This window comes from Chelonia mydas, chromosome 2 (genome assembly GCF_015237465.2).
Source record: "Chelonia mydas isolate rCheMyd1 chromosome 2, rCheMyd1.pri.v2, whole genome shotgun sequence".
In the NCBI taxonomy this organism is placed as follows: Eukaryota; Metazoa; Chordata; order Testudines; family Cheloniidae; genus Chelonia; species Chelonia mydas.
This window is the reverse complement of record NC_057850.1, coordinates 44,670,505-44,695,037: the sequence shown is the minus strand read 5'-3', so window position 1 is coordinate 44,695,037 and position 24,533 is coordinate 44,670,505. Positions and strand designations below refer to the sequence as shown.

General features: G+C 42.6%; 1 protein-coding gene across 4 annotated transcripts; it reads left to right on the top strand.

Annotated features, from left to right (window-relative positions):
- Positions 1-294: 294 nt before the first annotated feature.
- OTUD6B (OTU deubiquitinase 6B) lies at positions 295-23,237 on the top strand. 4 transcript variants are annotated; one of them, XM_037892315.2, is made up of 7 exons: positions 295-539; positions 2,653-2,807; positions 8,448-8,543; positions 10,982-11,294; positions 14,893-14,954; positions 15,804-15,910; positions 17,071-19,892. In XM_037892315.2, exons 1-7 carry the CDS (start codon positions 467-469, stop codon positions 17,153-17,155), a joined length of 891 nt encoding a protein of 296 aa, XP_037748243.1. In that variant the 5' UTR covers positions 295-466; the 3' UTR covers positions 17,156-19,892. The 4 variants fall into 4 exon arrangements, with proteins under 4 accessions (XP_037748243.1, XP_037748244.1, XP_037748246.1 ...); XM_037892316.2 differs by lacking the exons at positions 15,804-15,910; positions 17,071-19,892 and adding exons at positions 20,491-20,680; positions 23,179-23,237 and having other exon boundaries at positions 296-539; XM_037892318.2 differs by lacking the exon at positions 17,071-19,892 and adding an exon at positions 20,491-20,645 and having other exon boundaries at positions 296-539.
- The last annotated feature ends 1,296 nt before the right edge of the window (positions 23,238-24,533 follow it).

The window sequence follows — 24,533 nt, the reverse complement described above, 5'->3', positions numbered from 1 at the left end:
CGATATCAGCGGCCAGGGGGCGGAGGGGGGGACGGGACAGACCCAACAAACCCCGAACGAGTCTCACTGGCCTGTCAAACAGAGGCGAGTCGGGTCTCTCCAGCTCTGAGCGACCGACCCCAGGCTCCGCGCCCGGGCAGACCAAGCGGCACGGCCTGGCGCCCGGCGCGGCGGGAGCCCGATCGAGCCGCCCCCAGGCGCAAAGGAACCCCCGCTGCACTGAGCCCCGGCATTCGGCGGCGCTAGGACCGCCTGGGAACGATCCCTGCCCATTGCTCTCCCGGGCGCGCGTCCCACGGGCAGCCTCCGAACGCCTGAGAGGCGCGCCCGGGGAGGAGCGGGCTGCGTGCGCGCTCCCGGCTGGGCGCGAGCGGGGCGGTCTCCCTCTCACGTCGGGTGCGGTGCTGGCGACTGGGGGTGCGGTGTGGCGCTGTGCGGGGCCGCTGCCCGGCTCGAGCTCGGGGTCATGGAGGAGCCGGCGGCGGGCGACTTCGAGGTGCTCGTGAGGAATCAGCGCAGGGAGAAGCGGGAGCTGCAAGGTGAGGAGCGGCCGTGGGGTCCGGGCGGGCGCGGGGCTTGAGGAGAGGGAGGGCCCAAGGGCAGGGGCGCCTGTGCGGGGTGTGGGGGCGCAGCGGGGCAGGGGTGTCTGTGCGGGGCGGGGGACAGGGAGGGCCCAGGGGTCGGGTGGGATGGAGGGGTAAATGCAGGGCGTGGGGTTGCGGGAGTCGTGGAGGGGTGTGTGCGGGGTGTTGGGGCAGGGGCGGTAGAAGGGGTGGAGGGGCAGAGGGGGTGTGTGCCGGACATGGAGTCCGAGAGGGCAGATGAGAGCTCATGGTCTGGCCTGGGAAGGGTGGCGGGCAATGTTCCCTGTAATTTTTGACAGGCCGTGTGTACAAAAAATTTCTTCTGTGCAAATTTTTGACAGGCCATGTGCGCAAAAAATTTCTTCTGTGCAGATTGTTATGGTTCTGTGCAAATTTTTGTGCTCATGGTGTTTTGCTGTGTTTGTGCTCGGCTTAGAGGGCACACGTGCACGGCTTAGAGGGAACAGTGGTGGGGGGCACCACGTCTGTGCTGGGACCCTAGGCTGTGCTGCTGCCAGAGCTAGCTTTCTCTGCAGGTAGCAGTGCAGCATGTATGTCGCACTTCAAAGCAGTTCATGAGTGTTAACTAAACTTTCAGAACCTTCTGGGAGGTAGGAAATAATTCTTTTTACAGACGAAGAAAGGGAAGCAGAGTGGTGAAGTGATTTCCCCACTTGGTGAATCATTTTGAGAGACAGGGTTAGGGCCTAGGAATTTGTCTCCCACTCCATATCTCTGTGTAGCTTTTTTACTGCATTATGGACAACACTTAACTTGAATAAAAAGTACCACTGGTGCAGTTATGAACAATGAAACCCACAAGTATCAGGACCCAGGCAATTTCCCTGCTTGCTACCCCTGCCCTGCACTTCATTTATGTTTTTAATTTTAAAAAAAGAGAAACTGAGGATGTCTGGTCTTCTACGCTATTCTAGGGTAAAGGGAGTTACAAAAAAAAGTTCTAATGTCCACTTGCAAACATGCCAATCTTAAAATCTTATTCCCGCAAAGCTAATCAATTTAAAAAGAGTTATAGGGTACTACATCTGCCAGTGATTTTTACAGTCATATCATATTGTGTGAAAGACCACCCAAACCAAAGAGGAAACTAGCTAGCTGACCGTACACAAAGTACTGTCAAAGGACCAAAGTCAATACTTAAATAAACCCCCAAACAAACCAAAACTGTTCATTTATAGTAATTTATTGTTATAATAGGTAGATTAAAACAAATCACAGATGTGTGATTTTTCTAAGTTGATTTCCATTTAAATATTAATAACAGAGTGGCTCAGATAGTAGGATTCACATCTAGATTTCAAAACTCCAAGTTTTGTTCAAAACCTCAGCCCCGCTCATTATAGTGCTCTGAATCTATCTGCATAATTTTAATTTTGCGCATCCTTGAAGTATGGGGGTAATGGAATGCAGGGTTTTGATTTGAGCCCATCTGTAGACCCCCAATCCTGCAAACATGCACATATTTTAAGTTCTGATTGGATTCAATGGGGCTTCTCATATGTGTGATGTTGAATGATCTGTATTTTCAGAATCAGACCCATAGTTCATTATCTTAAAAATACTGAACTAACTTTCATAAGTCTTGAATATTTATCTTCTTCAATAGAGATTGTAAAACAATCCAAATTCAGAGTTTTTGGTTCCAGACATTTGAGTTATGCAAACAAATTTCAACAGACTTTTCACTAGCTTTTCAAAATAAACAGTTTGCTGAGGCAAAGTATGGAAAATTTTAGCCCCATATAATTTTGAGAAGGCTATGGCTGAATTCCATACAGGTAGCAAATACTTTAATAATGATGTGGCTGGAATATTTTCTTGCTTTCCCTGGGGTTGATAATTGTATCTTTCAGAATGTATAGCTATTTTAAAATGTAGTAATCATGCTAGGCAGTCTCATAACCTAACTGTTATGACATACTAGTATGTCAAAATCTTGATTACCTTATTTATATAGCCCAATTTTAATCACATTTGTACCAATAAATTTAGCATATTTCATTTATTAGAGGTAAACCATTGATCATTCTACTGGGTGTTCCTATAGCGAAAATTCAAGGTATGAAAAATGCTGTTCCTAAGAATGACAAAAAGAGAAGAAAACAGTTGATTGATGATGTTGCCAAACTGGAGGCAGAAATGGAACAGAAGCACAAGGAAGAACTGAAGCAGCTAAAGGAAACTTTACCTGAGCAGAATAAGGTACTAGTCATGTTTAGACTTATTTGTAAGGTTTTGGGAGCAAATATGAACTTCAATCAGCTTTCATTGAAATTGTGTAACAGTATATATATGTAACTGAGGATAGAACTATTAAAGGGTTTAATCATAGATTAATAGATTTCAGGTCTGAACCCAGTCATCGTTGTCGCACCCCCCACTGCCGCTCTATCAGGATTATGGTGATAATAAAGCTTGTGTGGTGTTCAGATACTGGGGGTAATGAGTGCTATAGAAAAAACCATATCAACAAATTATTTTTGAGAGAGTTTTAAGAGCAAAATCATATGTCCAATTAAGAGTGTTAGCAGCTCATTCTTGTCTGTCTTTGCTTTTAAAAAAAAATTAACTTTTAGCTCCCATAGTATGTCTTCATGCTAAATACCTAATCTAGTTGTGTGTCAGTTTATTGATGCTGCTTTTGTGAGAGGTTCAGTGATGTGGTTCTTATATTGTGATTCTTGTCAAGAATTTGTGCCTGAACTCTGAGTACTTCCTATATCGGGGTGGGCAAACTACGGCCTGGGGGCTGCATCCAGCCCTTCAGACATTTTAATCTGTCCCTTGAGATCCCGCCAGGGAGCAGGGTCCAGGGCTTGCCCCACTCTGACTCTCCAGCCAGAGAGCAGGGTTGAGGGCTTACCCCACTTCATGCATGCTGTGGCTCTGCGCGGCTCCTGGAAGCAGCGGCATGTCCTCCCTCCGGCTCCTGCACGTAGCGGCAGCCAGGGGGCTCCGCATGCTGCCCCTGCCCCAAGCGCCACGCCCACAGCTCCAATTGGCCGGGAGCCACGGCCAGTGGGAACTGCAGGGGTAACGCCTGTGGATGGGGCAGCGCACAGAGCCACGGGGCAGCACACACAGCCACCTGGCTGTGCCGCCGCATAAGAGCCAGGTGGGGGACATGCCCTTGCTTCCAGGAGCTGCTTGGGGTAAGCGCCGCCAGGAGCTGCACCCCTCCCGCCCTCCAAACTCCTCGGTCCCAACCAGGAGTACCCTCCTGCACCCCCAACCCCTCATCCCCAGAGCCCACACCCCCAGCCGGAGCTCTCACTCCCCCTCCCCCCAACCCCAACCCGGAGCCCCCTCTCGCACCCTGAACTCCTTGTTTCTGGCCCCATTCCACAGCCCGCACCCCCCAGCCAGAGCCCACACCCCAAACCCCAATTTCATGAGCATTTATGGACCACCATACAATTTCCATACCCAGCTGTGGCCCTTGGGCCAAAAAGTTTGCCCACCCCTGTCCTATATGTTCTGTACCAAAAACATGAAAATTTTGCACGCAATATTTTAAAGTTCTGCAAAATTCTTCATATTTTATCTGTCAAAATAACACAATAATCATGTCTGTTTCAATTATTTTGGTAATTTATTTCAAAATATCTGTCTGCAGGTACATCTGTAACAAAACAAATAACAACAAATAAGATTCAGGAAATGTTTTTAGACCAATAGATTTCTTACTAGGCATATTAGTACTGAACTTTGAGTAATAATTCATTTAAACTGCAATACAGACATGTATTTCTTACACCCCTGAGAAGCAGTGCAAAGGCTCAGGGAGTCAGAGGTAGTGGAGGAGCTGAGGGAGAGGGAAGTAATTCCTGGGAAGGAGGAGTGAACTGGAGGGTTGTTGGGAATGGGTGGGATAAATTTGGGGTGTGTGTGAGGGATTGTTAGGGATTTGGGGGAGCCTCCCCCTCACTGACCCCTAGCCCCTCTCATTCATTCAGATCGACAGACACATCTGCCCCTGCACCCTCATGCGTCCCTGCGCATCCTCATCTGTCCCATCACCCCCTTCCCCACTCCCATTTAGCCCCCGACTCAGTCTGTCCTTACCCACTTGGCCCTATGAAACCCAATCTGTGATCTCCCAGCAGCCCCATGTGCCCCACTCTGTCCATCGCTCCAATATCCCAAGCCTCCTGACCTGGCCCCACGGGCAGGGTGCTGTGAGGAACACAGCTTCTTCTCTGCCCTATCTGTACCAGGCTGCTCCCACGCAGGAGCAGCTGCCCTCTGTTTTGACACTAAAGCAGTCCCTGGTGGGCGAAAGATGTAACTGTAGGACCTCTCTGTGGAGAAAAAAAAATCTGTGTGGGACTTGAATTCTGCGCATGCGCAGTGGTGCAGAATGCCCCCAGGAGTAATCCTATCAATTTTTCCATTTTATGACCTTTATTTGTATCTATTTAAAGACTTCCTTTCTGCTATTAAAACAGTTACATTTGCAGTCACATAATCTTTACAACCTGGTGGTATACTTCTGCTCTTTTCAAAGTAATTATATATTTTTTTGAAAAATGTGGACCTGTAGGGCAATCTTTCTACAATTACAATCCTTTGTGCTCTGTAAATAATTACATAAGTGTGTGACACTTTATAATCAAGTAGAAAAACAAAGTCCCTGCACTGAGGAGCTTACAGTCTCTATGGGTGCTGTGATGCTGGTAATTCAAGTGCCAGCTCTGGCCAAGGCTGTGTGTCATTAGCTAAGAACTGACAAGCTCATAGCTGGAAACCAAAGCAGTATTAGTACAAGTATTAGTCTTATAAGAGTGTATTTAGCGTTTAGACTCAATGAAATGCTAAGTTACTGCGTGCATTAATCTCACTTGTAATGACTGTATTCCATGCTATAAGGAAATATGTAAGTTTTGCTTTATGACTTTGAAAATGTTTGCTCTGAATGTTTCAGAGTAACAGTCGTGTTAGTCTGTATTCGCAAAAAGAAAAGGAGTACTTGTGGCACCTTAGAGACTAACCAATTTATTTGAGCATAAGCTTTCGTGAGCTACACCTCACTTCATCGGATGCATACTGTAGAAAACACAGAAGATGTTTTTATACACACAGACCATGAAAAAAATGGGTGTTTATCACTACAAAAGGTTTTCTCTCCCCCCACCCCACTCTCCTGCTGGTAATAGCTTATCTAAAGTGATCACTCTCCTTACAATATGTATGATAATCAAGGTGGGCCATTTCCAGCACAAATTCAGGTCCCCCTCCCCCCCCCCTCCCCCCCAAAACCCACTCTCCTGTTGGTAATAGCTTCTTTTCCATGGGTCCAGATGATGAAGATGTCATCAATATAGTGCAAGTAGAGTAGGGGCGTTAGGGGACGGAGCTGAGGAAGCGTTGTTCTAAGTCAGCCATAAAAATGCTGGCATACTGTGAGGCCATGCAGGTACCCATAGCAGTGCCGCTGATCTGAAGTGTGAACCCAGGCATGGGAATCATCACCCCCAACCAGAAGGACTATCAAAAATTAAGTGGGCCATTGTAAGATAAAAGTCTTGTTAATTGCCCCATCCACTCATGGATAAGAACCTGCAGAAGGCCTTATCCCATTTTTTGAATGCCAGAAGAGGGAAATAAAAGTAGTGGATGTGAAGGCCTTGTCTACACGACAAAGTTTTATCGTCAAAAGCTGCCTTTTGCTGACAAAACAGGGGTAAAAAGAAAAGGAGTACTTGTGGCACCTTAGAGACTAACCAATTTATTTGAGCATAAGCTTTTGTGAGCTACAGCTCACTTCATCGGATGCATACTGTGGAAAGTGTAGAAGATCTTTTTATACACACAAAGCATGAAAAAATACCCCCCCACCCCACTCTCCTGCTGGTAATAGCTTATCTAAAGTGACCACTCTCCTTACAATGTATAGGTTAGTCTCTAAGGTGCCACAAGTACTCCTTTTCTTTTTGCGAATACAGACTAACACGGCTGTTACTCTGAAAACAGGGGTAGTGTATGCTCTATAAAGCTATTTTTGGCGGCAAAACTATGCTGTTTTGCTGACAAACCAAAACCACCTTAATGAGAGGCATAAAGCTTTTGTGGCAAAATTAAAGCGAAAAAACATCAGTGTAGACACTGCTGTTGGTTTTGTCAACATAACTGGCTTCCACCAGTATCCCACAATGCCTGCCATGACCTCTGGACTCACTGTTTTGATCTCTGCTGCCCTGCAGGCATGCACACCTCCCTTCCTTTCAAAGCTCCTGGAAGTATCTGACAGATGAGCATGCTCCTTTTGGGGAACAAAGAGCAAATCATTAACGTGGAATGCTCCTGTTCTGCCCTTCACTAGGAACACAGGGGCAGGCAGACTGCTGCTGTAGGGAGCGTGTGTGTGTGTGTGTGTGTGTGTGAGAGAGAGAGAGACTGCTGTGCTACTTTGACATTCCTCAGCACTGAGCGCTCACAGAGCTGCTCAGGATGCTGCTCCCAGTAAGTGAGGAGGCTGTGGGAGAATTTGGAGGGAATCGCAGAACCATAGGCAGCCAGAGTGGGCTGCTTCAGGAGAGACTGCTGTGCTGAGCAGAGCGGGATGCACAGTTGCCAGCTTTCACATGGTAAATAAGCCCCCCAACTTTCACAATAAGCAAAAATCAAGCTAAGTCCATTTCAAAACAAGGCCAAAGCAAGCCAATCCCTAAGAACCCCAATTCTCTATGTGACTAGATTCCCCCGCATGCAGTCTGGGACTGTGGTGGGCCCACTGTGCACCCCTGACTCTCTCCCCCCCGCTTGTGCCCCTTGCCCCTGCTTGCCAGGAGCCGATCAAAAAAAAAAAAGGAAAAAAGCAACAAGCTACAAGCCAAAAACTAGCCAACAAGCAACTCGCAAGCCAATTAGCCAAAAACAAGCCCAATTTTTGCGTTTTTTTTGAGAGTTTGTCATGTCTGAGCTGGAGGCTGATGTGGGGCGGGGGGTGTCCTCCTCTCGCACTACCTAAGGATAGGTCAGTCAGCCTGCTGTCTCCCCTGTCGGTTATTGGTCCAATAATACCTCACTCACCTTGTCTCTCTAATATCCTGGGACCAGCATGGCTACCACAACACTGCGTACAATACTGAAAAATTTAGCAATTGTGCAGTAAATGAGGTAGGGCTGTAGAGAGAAGGTAAAGCCTGCACCTTTTAATATATACAGGGAATTAGCTCAGTTCAGAGGACCTTGCAAAGTGTGGCAAAAACATTACAGTTCCATCTGGCCTAATATGTCCTAATGATGAGATTTTATTTAAAAGAGTCTTAAGAGACTATTGGATCGCATGGTTAATTCAGGAAATTTGGATGCATAACTTGTAACCCTATCTTTTTGTGACATTTGGCAGATTTAATTATGTTGACTAACTGTCTCAAATTCTAAAGTTTTATGATATTGGATTTTAAGGTTTGCAGTTCAGGTGATCAGGTAAAGGCTCCATTTATGCCTTAAGACTGAGTCTACTGTTGGAGGTTGTCTTTAGTGTAATTTTCACTACACATTATGCTATATGTTCTCAATCAAAGTGTTCTTAAGTGGATTGGCTTAACATTCCTGATAGTAAAGAATAAAAGGTTGGGGGGGAGGGTGTCTAGGTCAAGGAGTAAATATGGTAAGTTAATAGATAATAGAATAAAGTATTGGCTGCCTTCCTACAAAGGAAAGTAAGCTAAAATGGTTTCTCTTAAAATATTTTAAACGTTGATAATACTGTTCAGTATTTAAAAGTGTAACCTGATATTGATTGAAACGTATTTAAGAGACATTTCCAAGGATCTGTTGTAATTCTCCATTCTCACTCATATTAACTAAAATGTTTAAAATTTTGTTTCCGTCTAGCCAGATTCTGTGGCTGATAGTATTGCAAGTTTTCAGCTTGAGGAAAGAGAGCAACAGATACAGCAACCTCGAATATCAAAAGCACAGAAGAGGCGGGTATGACACTAGTTTCAATGTTTTCTGCAAAGAAGTTCTGGCGTTTTCACACCAGAGTATACATTTACTAACTCGTGTCTAGGCTCAACATCTGCTAGTTCCATTAAGTTTACTTAAATCTCTAAAGAAATGTAGGCATCTTCCCAGTGGGCTCTACCAAGTCTAACACAGCTTTGGTGGTAGAGCTGATTGAAACTTTTGTCAGAAAATTCCCATCAGAAAATGCTAATTCAGGAAACCCATCTTGGATTTGGCAAACTTTAATTGAACCCCAAGTTGGTTTCCTGGCAGGCTGCTGGGGGACCTCAGTATTCTAGGGTTTGTGATTTAAGGGCATCTCTGTCAGGGACCACAGCACATCCAGGGGCAGTGGTTCCAGGGCAGCTATGCCATGCCAGAGCTTCCAGGGTCCCTAGGTTGGAGCCAGGAGTCTGGAAACCCTGAGGACCATCAGGGCTCCCAGTCTTACTACCATGGAGCTAGAAGCCTGGAAGCCCTGGCTCTAGCCAATCTGTACTCTGGTCTGTTGCAGAGAACAAGGAAGCCCTGAGAGCTTCTGCTTGAGCCAGGACTCTCTGGGCTTCTCAGCTTCTGGTTCTGCAGTAGGGAGCCTGGAAGTCCTGGGAAATCCAGCTGATGACTCCTCAGTAGGGTCATGGGAGCCAGTTGGCAGCTGCTGACTGAAATGAACAATTCTTGTCAATTTCAACCTGCCAGAGTCCCAGTGAACAGACTCTATTTCAGAAACACCACATTTTGATGTTTCTGAAATGAAATTTTTCAGAATTTCTGATTTGTGGGAAACTTCAAAAAATTTTGTTTCATTCTGATTTGGAATGAAACTAAATATCAAAATTTCCCACAAACCAGAATTCCTGAGTTTTAGCCAACTCTAATTGGTAGGTTACCTGCATGGTTCTCAAAGCTCAGTAGTTCTGGGAAAAGGAAGTACCCCACAAGAATGAATATGCAGAGGCAACACTTGGGTAGCCAGTATATTATCTCAGCTGGAATTGGCCAGGACACTGAAGTTTATCCATCTTTCTTTTCACACAAAAAATATTTTAAGATTTTTAAGGACTACAGGTATTCAGAGCTCCCATTTTATAACTCCTCCAAAAGATGAGTGACTTAGGAGAGTGCTATCTACTGAATTGCCAGTGCTTCTTTCTGCACTTCTTCTGAAGGTCTTCCATCAAAGTACTAACTTCTGAGCCCACTTAACTTGAGATCAGATGGTAAAATAAAAATCTTGGAAATACAACACACAAAAATAAGTCCTCTAATGAAACAGGCAACGTGTCTCACGGTATTTGCTCTACAAAATTCTTATGTTCCTGCAATTTGGCTTCATGAACTGATCAAAGAATATCAGGGTTGGAAGGGACCTCAGGAGGTCATCTAGTCCAACCCCTTGCTCAAAGCACGACCAATCCCCAACTAAATCATCTCAGCCAGGGCTTTGTGAAGCCTGACCTTAAAAACTTCAAAGGAAGGAGATTCCGCCACCTCCCTAGGTAACGCACTCCAGTGTTTCACCACCCTCCGAGCGAAAAGGTTTTTCCTAATATCCAACCTAAACCTCCCCCACTGCAACTTGAGACCATTACTCCTCGTTCTGTCATCTGCTACCCCTGAGAACAGTCTAGATCCATCCTCTTTGGAACCCCCTTTCAGGTCGTTGAAAGCAGCTATCAAATCCCCCCTCATTCTTCTCTTCCGCAGACTAAACAATCCCAGTTCCCTCAGCCTCTCCTCATAAGTCATATGTTCCAGGCCCCTAATCATTTTTGTTGCCCTCCGCTGGACGTTTTCCAATTTTTCCACATCCTTCTTGTAGTGTGGGGCCCAAAACTGGACACAGTACTCCAGATGAGGCCTCACCAATGTCAAAGAGAGGGGAATGATCACGTCCCTCGATCTGCTGGCAATGCCCCTACGTATACATCCCAAAATGCCATTGGCCTTCTTGGCAACAATGGCACGCTGTTGACTCATATCCATATGATGCTTCAGTATAGCATGGCTTCAAGATAAACTCATAGGCCATAATTTTCAAATGTATGCCTAAAGTTAGGCAGCTATATAAACAAGAGATTAGCTGTTTTTGGATTTAGACACTTAACTTTAGGCACCATCTTGGAAAATGTTAGTCTAATTTGCTAATATACTATACAAAGGTTATTATTTCCTAAAGGGTGAATTTCAGTATATTTATTAACTGGAAAGATACTGACCTTCCTTCGGTGGCACAGTGGTAATGAACGCACAGACCTAAATCTGAGCAACAAAATTCTGAATTTCATAGATCTGAGCAGCAAACCAACAATTGCACAGACACTTGGGACCTCTTGTAAGCTTGAACATTATTTTTCATATAACTTTCATTTGAAATGAGCATCCTCTTGTAGCATTCTTTATTGTGCTTTCCATCCAAGGAAAAGAAAGCTGCATTGGAGAAGGAAAGAGAAGAAAGGATAGCTGAAGCTGAGATAGAAAATTTAACAGGAGCCAGACATCTTGAAAGTCAAAGGCTTGCCCAGATATTGGCAACAAGGCAGTTGGAGATGAAACAGATTCCATCAGATGGCCACTGCATGTACCGAGCTATTGAAGACCAGCTCAAGAATCAGCAAAACTGCTGGACTGTTGCAACCCTGAGAAGTCAAACTGCAGAGTATATGCAAAGTCATGTTGATGATTTCCTGCCGTTTCTAACAAATCCCAGCACGGGAGACATGTATAGCCGAGGTAAAAATTATAGTTTAATAAATGGTTCTTAAAAAGTGTCTTTTTACAAATGTTACCAGTAGTTCTGGAGCTTATCAGTATTAGTTATAGCTGACTTGTGACCAGTTACAGCATGGGTGTCCCCTGATCTGTATGTCATACTTCTGTTTGGTAGTGTAGACAGGATCGTAATGTCCTCTGTAACTAAGCAAATGTCTTGAAGACGTTTGTCTACATGTAGGAAAAGTAACTTCAGCCTGGTTATGTAACACAGTTAATCTCATCTATGATATAAAATGGAACTCTGTTACACCTTGACCAGGTAACAATGGTGCGGTAATCATGTTCCATGAGTGAGCTGAAATTGTAATGTAGATAGGACCTCTAACATAAGGATAATCTTGTTTACGGTTGAAATCCTGCAGGGATCAATGTTACTGTTCTCTCCGTTGAATCTTGTTTTGGAAAAAAATATGCCTTTGATTAAGCTGTCTGGGAGACCTACATTGTAAATTGACTTTGGCATGAAATAATGAAGAAGATTTAGTTGGACAATGGCTTTCAAGTCATCTATGCCTCAAAAGCAAAATAGCTCTTTCTTTAAAGATGCTCAGTGGTACTGTTCATATCCTGTATCTAGAATAGGCATTTAGCAGAAGGGAGCCTTTAAGCATGTTTCAATAGCCCAAAAAATCACTCTTCAAAAAATTTTTCAATTAAAGCTTAAGCTTCCGTGGAACCATGATATAGGAAAGTGTGGTATGTTTTGCTGTTCCTGTTAACGTGGCAGTTAGTGAGTCCAGAGTCAAGTGTAGTTCACATAGTTACCACATGTACCGTAGAGCTGAGTATTAGAACAGCATTGTGAAAGTTAGCTAGTCTTCATGTTCGCCTCTTGTGATGCTAGCATCATCATATTCCCTGCCTCTTCATATTAGCTCCCTGAGAGAGAGACAATGTTACAGGTACTGCTGCAGTGTTATTAGCAGCACGGTAGCACTTCTGGCTGGCTCTATCTTGTCTTGTCTTAGGCTAAACTTCCTTTCTTAAATTTGAATTACCTTTCTATTTTGAGGTCAATGGTAATTGGGACAAAATACAACATGGTTTTACAAAAGGTAGATCATGTCAAACCAACCTGATCTCCTTCTTTGAGAAGGTAACAGATTTTTTAGACAAAGGAAACACAATGGATCTAATTTACCTCTATTTCAGTAAGGCATTTAATACGGTTCCACATGGGGAATTATTAGCTAAATTGGAAAAGATGGGGATCAATATGAAAATTGAAAGGTGGAAAAGAAGCTGGTTAAAGGGGAGACTACAACGGGTCACATTGAAAGGTGAACTGTCAGGCTGGAAGGAGGTTACTAATGGAGTTCCTCAGGGATTGGTTTTGGGACCAATCTTATTTAATCTTTTTATTACTGACCTTGGCACAAAAAGCGGGAATGTGCCAATAAAGTTCGTGGATGACACAAAGCTGGGAGGTATTGCCAATACAGAGAAGGACTGGGATATCATACAGGAAGATCTGGATGACCTTCTAAACTGGAGTAATAGTAATACGATGAAATTTAATAGTGAAAAGTGCAAGGTCATGCATTTAGGGATTAATAACAAGAATTTTTGTTATAAACTGGGGACGAATCATTTGGAAGTAACAGAGGAGGAGAAGGACCTCGGAGTATTGGTTGATCACGGGATGACTGAGCCACCAATGTGATATGGCCGTGAAAAAAGCTAATGCGGTCTTGGGATGCATCAGGCGAGGTATTTCCAGTAGAGATAAGGAGGCATTAGTACCATTATACAAGGCACTGGTGAGACCTCATGTGGAATATTGTGTGCAGTTCTGGTCTCCCATGTTTAAGAAAGATGAATTCAAACTGGAACAGGGTACAGAGAAAGGCTACTAGGATGGTCCGAGGAATGGAAAACCTGTCTTATGAAAGGAGACTCAAAGAGCTTGGCTTGTTTAGTGTAACCAAAAGAAGGCTGAGGGGAGATATGATTGCTCTCTATAAATATATCAGAGGGACAAATACCATGGAGGAAGAAGAATTATTTAAGCTCAGTACCAGTGTGGACAGAAGAACAAATGGATATAAACTGGCCATCAGGAAGTTTAAACTTGAAATTAGACGAAGGTTTCTAACCATCAGAGGAGTGACGTTCTGGAACAGCCTTCCAAGGGAAGCAGTAGGGGCAAAAGACATATCTGGCTTCAAGACTAAGCTTGATAAGTTTATGGAAGGGATGATATGATGGGATAGCCTAATTTGGCAATTAATTCATCTTCAGCTATTAGTGGTAGATATGCCCAATGGCCTGTGATGGATGGGATGTTAGATGGGGTGGGATCTGAGTTACTACAGAGAATTCTTTCCTGGGTGTCTGGCTGGTGAGTCTTGCCTACATGCTCAGGGTTTAGCTGATCACCATATTTGGGGTTGGGAAAGAATTTTCCTCCAGGGCAGATTGGCAGAGGCCCTGGGAGGTTTTTCGCCTTCCTCTGCAGCGTGGGGCATAGGTCACTTGCTGGAGGATTCTCTGCATCTCGAAGTCTTTAAACCGCGATTTGAGGACTTCAATAGCTCAGACATAGGTTAGAGGTTTGTTACAGGAGAGGATGGGTGAGATTCTGTGGCTTGCGTTGTACAGGAGGTCAGACTAGACGATCACAATGGTCCCTTCTGACCTTAAAGTCTATGATTCTGTGATTTTATTGGTAGGTTTATTTCCTGGGTATCAAAATAGATAAACCTTCAGTTTGCCTCATTAAATCTTTAACCATGATAGCCTTCTTGAAATTCAAACTGATTTTCTTTCATTGTTGAGACGGGTGGTTTCTCCAAGAAATGCTTTTTGTCTTGCAGTGTATAATTTTGTTCAGTTTATTCTTCACCCAGAACATATTTATTAGTGTTTTTTATGAAGAGGTCAGCTAATTTTATTCTTTTAATTTATAAGAGCACAGATCTTACTTGCAAGTAAGATTGGGGATTGCCTTAAAACTGTCTTCTGGAGACATGCATAGAAGGGAATGTTCTCTGGATTCTAAATATTTCAGTTTACTGAGAAATAACAGTCAGTCTGGAGAAAAACATAGTAGAACTGCAGCTAGTTACAGGACCTGAAAAATTTATCTGACATCTATATTGCACAAGAGCCAAGCCTACTAATTAGATAGAAAGATACTTCCACTGCATGCTGTGTCCCAAAACTATAACTCCTGCAGTTTAAAGCTATTATGTACCACTTATTGGGTACAGTATTTAATTAGATTATATTGTCCATAAAATGTATTCAAGAAGTACTTAAAATATAACTTGCTGTTTCCTGTATTTTTATTACACTATCTTTCCTGTCTTTGCTCTCCTTTTCCCTCTTTTCTTGTCAACAAGAGAACATACTATACTTCTTCCTTTGTCGTAGGTGTCTGTTGGCTATTTGTTTTCTCTTTCCCTGCACTTACATATTCTTATTCTCCTACATTGTGTTCTACTTTTCCAGGCCAAAATTTATTTTTAATTTATCCCATCAATATCTTCCTCACCCACCCACATCCAGGAAAGAGATTTACTGAGAGGTTTACTCATTTATTTTTTTCCTGCAGGGGAGTTTGAAAAGTATTGTGATGATATAGTCAACACAGCTGCATGGGGTGGTCAGCTGGAAGTAAGTATGGTACTGTTTATTTTTGTTGATGAAACTCTGAAGTGATTGAAAACTAATGGATTTTTAGATGCAAATTCTTAGAAATGCCCTTTCTCCACTTCAAAGAAGGGGATTTTCTGTAATAGAGAAATTTCTGGAGGCCTAATCAAGCATGGTTGTAAAGAAATATAACAATACCTACTCTTATATAGTGTGTTTTATCAGTATATCTCAAAGCACTTTACAAAGAAAGTAAGTAAGTATTATTCCCCTTTTTAACCTCTTGACAAACTTTACATTGTGGACATATATTTTCTCAGAGCATTACCAGTTTTGTCTGTGTCTGTATTGCTTGCAGCAGCTTAAGTCTTTAAAACTTGTAGAACAGGTGTTTCTAATATGATGGTTGACAACATGGAGGGAAAGAATAAAAAATAGAGACAGAAAGTTGGTTTTTATTTTCTTTGTTTAAACAGGGTCAACATACTTCACAGCACAGCAAGCTATTGTACAGCAAAGTGTAGTTAGAGAGTGAGATTTATAATTAATACTCAAATAAAAAGCTTTTTAGCACTTCTGCTCTTTTTGCATTTCATTCCTCTTTAGCATTGAAAATGGACTAGTTGCTCTCTCAAGTTCTTGAGAACTAGCACTGTGCTGCATTGCTTTTATCAACAAAGCAGGAGATGGTTCATAGAAACTTTTCATAGGAATTTAAAAACTAACCACAGGAAGATTTTGTAAAATCTCACTTCTAAAAATACCCCTAAATTTCAGGCTTAAACTGACCTAATGGTATGTGTGTTAGAACTAAGTGTTTTTCATGGTATTTAATTATACTTCTCAGTATATTGTTTTCCTGTCTTAAAGCTAAGGGCTCTATCACACATTTTGCAAAAACCAATTGAAGTAGTGCAAATGGATTCTCCTCCCATTATTGTTGGTGAAGAATATTCAAGCAAACCATTAATACTAGTGTAAGTAGATATTTTTATTCCTATTTTTTAATCATGTTTTTCCCACAGGAGAGTATTTAAGGACTGATAGTAAGTGATTGCAATACTTCATCTAGCTTGTCTGACTAGAGAATGTTACAGAATGAGTTGACTTGAAAATGCAAAATAGCCATCAATAAATCAGGTTAGGAAACTAAAGAAGCTTATTGTCAGTGTTCCCTCTAATTTTTTACATCCATGTGCAGAATGACTGTTATGTGCACCAATATGTAGGTGATGTGTGACACATCACCTTCATATTGGTGCACATAACAAAATTCATGTGATGGGGGTGGGGCTGAGGAGTTCGAGGTGTGGGAGGGGGCTCAGGGCTGGGGTGCGGGGGGGAGGGCTCTGGAGTGGGGCTGGAGAGGAGAGGGTTGGGGTGTGGGAGGGGGCTCAGGGCTGGGGCAGAGGGTTGGGGTGCGGGAGGTGTGGGTTCTGGGGTAGGGCCGGGGATGACAGGTTTGGGGTGCAGGCTGCCTCGGGGTGCAGGCTCCCCCCAGCCCTCTCTCGCCACAGCAGCGAGGCCGAGGGGCCTCCTCTCCCCTGGCTGCAGCAAGTCCAGGGCAGGTCCATGCCGGGGCTGGCGGAGAGGGACACCTCTCCCCCGGCCATGGCAAGTCCATACTGGGGCCGGCGGGGAAGGGTGCCTCTCCCCGCTACTGCAAGTCCATGTTTGGGCTGGTGGGGAGGGGTGCCTCTCCCCACTGCAGCCCTGAGCCTCTGTGCAGGGCTTAATAGGCAGCTGTGTGGCTACGCAGCTTAGAGGGAACTTAGATGTCCGTCACTTTTCTGTCAGTTGACTGATTCATTAGCAGCCTTCAGTTATTCAAGAAAAGCTATTTTAGTCACAATTATAAATGGATTTAACGTATTTTATATAAAAGCTCCATTAATGATGTGTAGGTTTTATCATTATTAGCAAAACTAAAGAAACACTCCTTCCTCATGAAAACATGCAGTCAAACTTCCATGGTTTCCAGGATAATACATTTTTCCATGCTGTCTTTAACTTTAATTGAATGTCTTTAAACTATCTGAGAGTAGAAAGTAGGTATGTGTATACATGTGTATTATGTATGTTTTAATTTTAGTTAAATATTAATTTTTTTTAAATGGCTTTTTTGTTTTGTTTTTAGGTATATGAGACATGCATATGGATTAGGAGAGCATTATAATTCTGTAAAACTGCTAACAGACACTGCTACAGAAAATGGTAGCTAGTATACAAGTCATAAGTCCACATGGATAATGGGTGCCGCTTGACACTTTGGGCTCTTCATCTGTGAACGGTTCCCAAGCAGACTGGAAAACAAAAGTAACGGGAAGGAACTTTTAAGAGAGACAAAAGATTTGGCTACATATTAGAAATAGCAGTTTAAAACAGTACCTAGACTTCGCTGATTTAGATCATGTTTTAGAAAATATTCTATAAAATGTTGGCTGTGTAAGCCAGAGTAACTTGCATAGTTTGAGTATTTTGGTTTACACAGCATACTCTGCCACAGTGAAAAGATCAATAGTATATGTTTCAGGTAGCTTGTGGGGTTTTTTTTTTTTTTTTTATTTCCTGCTTCTGTGCATTTCTACTGAAGAATTGACATGATTTGCAGGCTCTTATAGGTCATTTCAAGTAGATTGTGGTGATCATGGAGATTTTATTAAAGCATTTAAATGACTGTTGAATAATATTCTAGACTGGAATGACCGTAAAGATACTGCTTTAATAGTCCCAACAAGGCATAGCTAAAACATAGTTAAACAATAGTAAGGACCCTCCTAATACTTTAGTTACATAAGAGCCAGAGGCAAAGTCAGTGATGCTGAATATCTTATCCTTATCTGACTCAAAACTTCGCAAACCTAACTTCTGCTTTTATGGATTCTCCTCTTAATTTTTTAATCAGGTTTCGAAAACTGCCTTGTCTTCTGCCACTGGCATTTCTGCTTATGGCAATAGATGACAGAACAGGGGGTGAGAATTGATAATGGGACTGCTGGTCCACTTAGTCCCACCTGTAGAACAGAGGACATTCAACTTTTCGTTCCTTTGTAATTTATTTTTCTTTACAATCGTTGTCATTTCAGATGAAGACTTAGTGAACTAATGCAAACATACTGTTTATAGTACTGCCATTCCATCAGATCTGCAGTTTGGAATGCCGTTAACAATACTCAGGTGTGGTCTGTACTTAAATTTAGGTCAATGTACTTATGGTGCTCAGCAGTGTGAAAAATCCACACTCCTGAGCACCGTAGCCATCCCGACCAGATCCCTGGTGTAGATGTAGCTAGATCGCTGGAAGAATGCTTCCATCAACCTACTTATATTGTTCGGGGAGATGGTGTTCCTACAGCAATGGAAAAAACCCTTCTGTCGTAGGTTACATCTATGTTATGGGGTTATACTGGCAAAACTATGGCGCTGTAGTTACACCACTATAGTCCCTGTAGTGTAGACGCTGCCTTATGTAGCCATTTGCAAACAGTTGTAAAAATTGTGATCATTTAATTCTTGTAAGTAACTTTAAAGATGACCTGCAAAGAAATTTGGGTTTGCATTGTCTGCTTTGCTTCTTTATGACACACAGAGAAGACTGAAATATATAAGGAAAGCCTGCTAATACCAGGAAATTATTTTTTTATATAGACTGTTTAAAACTTTTTTACACTGATTTTTTTTAACTGCCTGCATAAACAGTTTGGGAAAAATGCAGTTGTTAAAGATATAACAGTGCTGCCCCTCAGCTGAGGGCTGAGAGAGTTTATAGTCCACATCCAAGACATCTGAGTTGTACAGTAAAACCAGAAAACAAATTTACATTCCTGGTATTTCTTCATACCTTCTTTATATATCTCAAAAAAGTAAGACACAAACCCAACTATTTTTTCTTCTGTGGGTCATTTAATGAAAGCACTTTGTGGTCTTGTGAAAGAGATGCAAATGAGGACTTTACAAATGCCATATTTATTTATTTTATAGTCAGTCTTCCCACATAAAGAATGTTTGATTATGAATTTCACAGCGTGGAGCCTGCCAGGCAAAACAAGTGTTAACCAGATATAACATCATTTGGCAATCTTTATTCGTTTGGTATTTATTGTAATAACTGGATGAACCCAACTGATGTCTTGATTGTAGGAGTCAGACTTTTTTTGCAATGCCTGTTACTAGAAATGGATGCATTAGTGAGAGAGAGTTAATATAGAAATCATCTTTAATGCCATAAAGATTTTCACCATAATACAATAATATACTGTTTTTAGTGTTACCTAAAATTGATGTATTAGGCAGTGCACTTGCTGATTTATGTAGCTGAATAATGGTCAGTTAATTGAGGCTTCATCAGAATTTATTCTGGGTCACTAATTGAAAGGGGAAAAAGATGATATTGGAATTCTGGAATATGTCTGCATCCAACAATTTGTCCAATTTAAGATGTTTTCAACTTGTATAAAGCAAAAGAATATTTAATTATAGTGAGCAAAGGACCTTTGCTTATGCTGTATGGGCCTTGAATTAAGAAGTTAGAAACTTATTTGTATTTATTGAATTGGATAAGATTTCCACTTATCAGTTTGTCCTGAAATAGATTATCTGTCACAGAATTTCTCTGCAGTACTTCCTGTTCCCTCTGAAACTAGTGAACTTAATGATTTTCACGTTTGTCATGATCCTACAACATCGTCATGTCTTAGTCAACCGCAAGTTCCATTCAAGAAGACAACTCTCTGTTAAAGAAATAGAGATCCAAAAGCTCATTTTTCTCCTGTTTTTAAACCAATGTTCTCTTAGTGTCACCAGTTGTACTTGCCATGGCCTTTTTCAGTAGCATCCACTCCAGCGTATTATAGAATTTTCCCATCTTAAGTGAAATGTGGCCAGCTAGATACTACAAAAGCTCCCTGTTTCACTTTGCGTTTTAACTTTTTGCTGCATATTAAAGCATGGCTTACATAATTTCCATTGACGCTTCTAAAATTATAGACTTCAACGCAGATCTTTCTTGCTATTCAGTTCACATATTTAATGTCTCAATTTTATCCCATTATTATAGTTATGTCCTTTGTGCCACAAAATATTCCTCCACTTGCTGATTGGTGTTTCACCCTTCAAATACTCATAGAAAGTTATATTTAGAACCCTATGCGGATACGCAATTTATAGCCGCATCTGAGCCGCAATTCCCAAAAATGGTCTGCGAATATCCATGGATTTGAAGGGCTCTAATCATGTCCCCTTTTTGCCATGTTTAGCCAAGCTGTAAACATTCGCATAAATCAGTGCTTTTAGCTTATTCCTGTTTTTTCCAGGCAAACATTTTTTTTCTTTTGATAAAGTTACAGAATTAGTGGCTGAAGAGGTTGCCATACATCTGAACTTTAGTGAAGCATTTCAATGAAACATCGTATCAAACTTTCCCAGAATTAATTCAGGCTGACTTGGTTCAGGCTGTGCATTCATATGTGTTGAAAACTGGCTACAGGATTATAAAACTGCAGTGGGGAGAGATGGTCAGTCGGATACTAAACATGGGACATTAATCTCTTTATTACAGGTATTATCACTGAAAAACAGAGTGAACAGAACGTTAATGAAATTCACAGTCAGCTCATCAAACAAGGCATTTCAATGCTATCTGGCTCCAAACCTCCTCATGCTACATTGTTGGCATGTTACCAATGACCTGTGCTTCCTATTACTGTTCATCTTTGTTACTTGATGCAAATAGGGTGACTTGACTATCGGTATGTAAAATGCTCTGGTCATTACAGCCATGTTCTCTCTTTACATCGTATACTTTAAGGGGGCAGATCAAATATAAACTTTGGGTTTGTAATGTTCTTAACCAAGGTGTAGGCCTTGGGTTATGTTTGAGAGCGCTCTGCCGAGATTAGGGTCCCATTGTCTTAGACACTGCACAACCAGGATCTGCCTGAGGAGTTTGTAGTCTGTATAGTGGAGTCACAATGGGTGGGACGGGGAATGTGGGCCTGAGTGGCGGAATGTCTGTGCCTTTTAGCCTTGTGACACGAGCCTGATTCAGTTTACCTGGACTCTTAAACTTGCTGCTGTGGTTTTTTTTCCCCCCATTGTAGACATGCTCTGAGACAGACTGATGCACATGTGTGGCTGTTGATGCCCAAGATTTTAGGTGGTGATAGTTGCCCTCTACTTTGGTTCTGCCAATGGGAGTGTGGGAGAGGCGGGGTCAGCCAAAGGCTCAGCAGCTAATGGCAGGATGGGGGTAGATAGCACAGAGTCTTGCTAGCATGAGATGGAGGCAGGGGGTGTGAGTGGGTGGTGACCTTGACATACCAGCCATGCCCCATTTTCCACAGGCTATGGCTGCAGCAGGGAGCAAGGAACAGCCCCTTTTACCCCAGGACTCTGCAGCAGGGAGGGTTAGTGGAGCAGGCAGTGGGTTCATGCTCCATTCTCCCCCAACCTATGGGTGCAGTGGGAGAGTATTGCAGGGGGGATAATGTGCCCGCTCCTCTCCTCAGACTTGGCCATAAGGGAGATGGTGGGCCTGCATGGTTCTGTTCTGCAAACCACCTGCTGAGAGCAAATGTCTTGTCTCTGCTTCCCCAGGTGGTGTTGCAGCCCTATTTCCACAAATGCAAGCTTATCATAGCCCTGCTGGGTGGGGCCTAACCTCTGCTCTCCTTGCTAAGTGTTCTGTGGAGTACATGGTGTGGAGGGTGGGCAGGGAGACTGAACTGGGTATTAGTGGGGGAAAGGGATGGCAGAAGACATGTTAAACCTGCAAAAAAAAAAAAAAAAAAAAAAAAAAAACCCGCAGAAATTGGGCTTGTTTTTGGCTTAATTGGCTTGTAAAGTGCTTGTTGGCTGGTTTTTGGCTTGTAGCTTGTTTGGCTTGTTGCTTCTTTTTTTGATCGGCTCGTGGCAAGCAGGGACAAGAGGCGGGGGAAGAGAATCAGGGGAGCACAGAGGGCCCACCACAGTCCCAGACTGCACGCCGGGGGGATCTAGTCACATAGAGTGTTGGGGTTCTTAGGGATTTGCTTGTTTTGGCCTTGTTTTGAAATGGAATTAGCTTGATTTTTGGTTTATTGTGAAAGTCGGGGTGCTTATTTACCATGTGAAAGTTAACAACTGTGGATGGCAGTGGAGGTATTGGAGGGCAGTGGGGATGTTATGGGACTGGAGGGGGTGAGGTTTGCATTTGGGAATATTGGGAAAATTACAGTAATTTGAAAACATTGGTCAGTATGGCTTTAAATGTCCAGGGTGGCATGTGCACTTCACTTACTGGCTCAGCAAGTCTCTTCTGCTTAACTTGTCATTAAGGTAACTCCATACAGCACCAGACCACCCTGTCACAGCCACACATCCCTCACCTGCCCCTTAACACTGCAACTCCTTACACTATCTTCAGTAGTAGCCAGCGTGGCTAGTACTGCACATTGTTATGCTGTTCCAGTGTTTGGTTTGCTTAGATGTGGTAGAGGGCACTGACTACTAGGCTCTGCTGCTCCCCCAGATGCACCCTTTTCCTTTGGGAGGTGGGGGCTCCTCCTGAGCCCCCCACTAGTGCTTCCCTGGCCACATCCATAGCATTGCACTGTGGTTGTTCCCATGGTCATGTGAGGGGTCTCCAAGGTCTGGGATGGGGCTGGGTCCTGCCACTGTCTGCACGGTGAGGGGATCCCTGCCCAGCGTAGTTACAAACTGCTATTGGCACAGTTTGCTAGTGGTAGCAGTTACTGACATCTAGGTGTTCTCTTTTACTGGCCTGTCACAACTTGCAGCCTCTCCCTTTCCCATTATCTAGTCCAGGGATAGTAAGTGGTGATGGGTGGGGATCCATCTGTCACAATTTACTATCTCTTATCTTTCCCAATCCTCTGATGCAGGGGTAACAAATTGTGGTGAGATGGCTCCCCATCTGTCACAATTTGCTACCATTGTGAAATATCTCTCTCAGATTTGGACACACAAAACGGTATTTTGGTAATCTAGAAAAACTTTCTACAGAGTTAAACCTCAGGCCTATTGTATGTAAAGCCCTGAATGAAAGTGTTGTTTCTTTTAGTCTCTTTCCATTGTATATTAGGCCATACAGTTTCTATAATAAACATTTAATGCACTCAAGTGAAAATAATGTAAAACTTTAGAGCCTAAAAGTCCACTCAATCTTACTTCTAGTTCAGTCAGTCACACAGACAAACAAGTTTAATTACCTTTTCAGGAGATAATGCTGTCTGCTTCTTGTTTTCAGTGTCCTCTGGAACGGTGGCCAAAGCATGAAGGGGCATATGGATGTTTAGGAGACCTGGCACGTAAATACCTAACAATGCCAGCTACAACAATGCCATGCGAATACCTGTTCTCATTTTCAGGTGACATTGTAAATAAGAAGCGGGCAGTATTATTTCCCGTAAATGTAAACAAACTTGTTTGTTTTAGTGATTGTCTGAACAAGAAGTAGGACTGAGTGGATTTCTTGAGTCTGAAGTTTTACATCATTTTGTTTTTGAATGCAGTTATGTAACAAAATCTACATTTTAAATTGCACTTTCACGATAGAGATTGCACTACAGTACTTGTATGAGGTGAATTGAAAAATACTATTTCTTTTATCATTTTTACAGTGCAAATATTTGTAATAAAAAAATAAAGTGAGCACTATACACTTTGTATTCTGTTGTAAATTAAAATCAAATATTTGAGAATGCAGAAAAACAACCCAAATATTTAATACACTTCAATTGGTATTCTATTGTTTAACAGTGCGATTAAAACTGTGTTTAATCACAATTTTTTTGTGTTAATCACGAGTTAACTGCAATTAATCGACAGCCCTATTTTCAACACTAAATCTGTACTTTGGTGCGCGCGCACACACGTTCATTGCTCTCTGATTTTATTTCAGAAACGTTGTCTCAGATCTTTTCCTGAGTGCTGAAATGCAAGAGTTTCAGCCTCACTGTATTTTTTACCTCAGAATAGTTCTTGCACCTTAGTTATCCCACGGTTTTAAAAAAAAATCACCATTTTAAGCTGTGAGGAAAAGCCCTAAAGGATAGATTCATAAAGAGACTTGGGCATTGTGATACTGAGCATCACAATGCCTTTTAGCTGCCTAGAAAGTCATAGGAACATCACTGTGATCCACAAAGCCTGAATTAGGTGCCTAGGCTCCCTTTACAATGAATATAGAGAGAAAAGTGCTTTAGAATGTGATCCACAAAAGCCTACATCCTCAGTGGGGAATTGCCTCAACTAATTAATGGGAGATGCCAACTAGAGCGGTGTCTTCAAAGTCCTGTCCCTCTTCAGAGTTCAGTGCCTAAATACCCACTGCAGGTAGGTGCCTAGCTCTGCCTAGTGATCCATGAATGGGAACCCCTCCTGGAGTCAAATGGCATAGGTACGTAAGCTGTTTCCTGTGAGAAGGAGCTAGGCAGATGCCTGACTCCAAACAAAACAGCTGGATGAGATGTCCACTTTATAACTTCTAGCCCAGTATTAAAGCATTCACCTGGGATGTGGGAGATCCCTGTTCAAATCCCTTCTTTCTCTCTGCTTGTAGGGAGAATTGAATCTTAGTCTCCAACATGCCAGGCATCTGCT

Bases quoted from the DNA above. Each gene is read 5' to 3' on its own strand.
- OTUD6B (XM_037892315.2), top strand. From the start codon at position 467: ATGGAGGAGCCGGCGGCGGGCGACTTCGAGGTGCTCGTGAGGAATCAG. The intron at 11,295-14,892 runs GTAAAAATTATA...TTTTTCCTGCAG, and splicing joins GGGAGACATGTATAGCCGAG to GGGAGTTTGAAAAGTATTGT. The intron at 14,955-15,803 runs GTAAGTATGGTA...CCTGTCTTAAAG, and splicing joins CATGGGGTGGTCAGCTGGAA to CTAAGGGCTCTATCACACAT.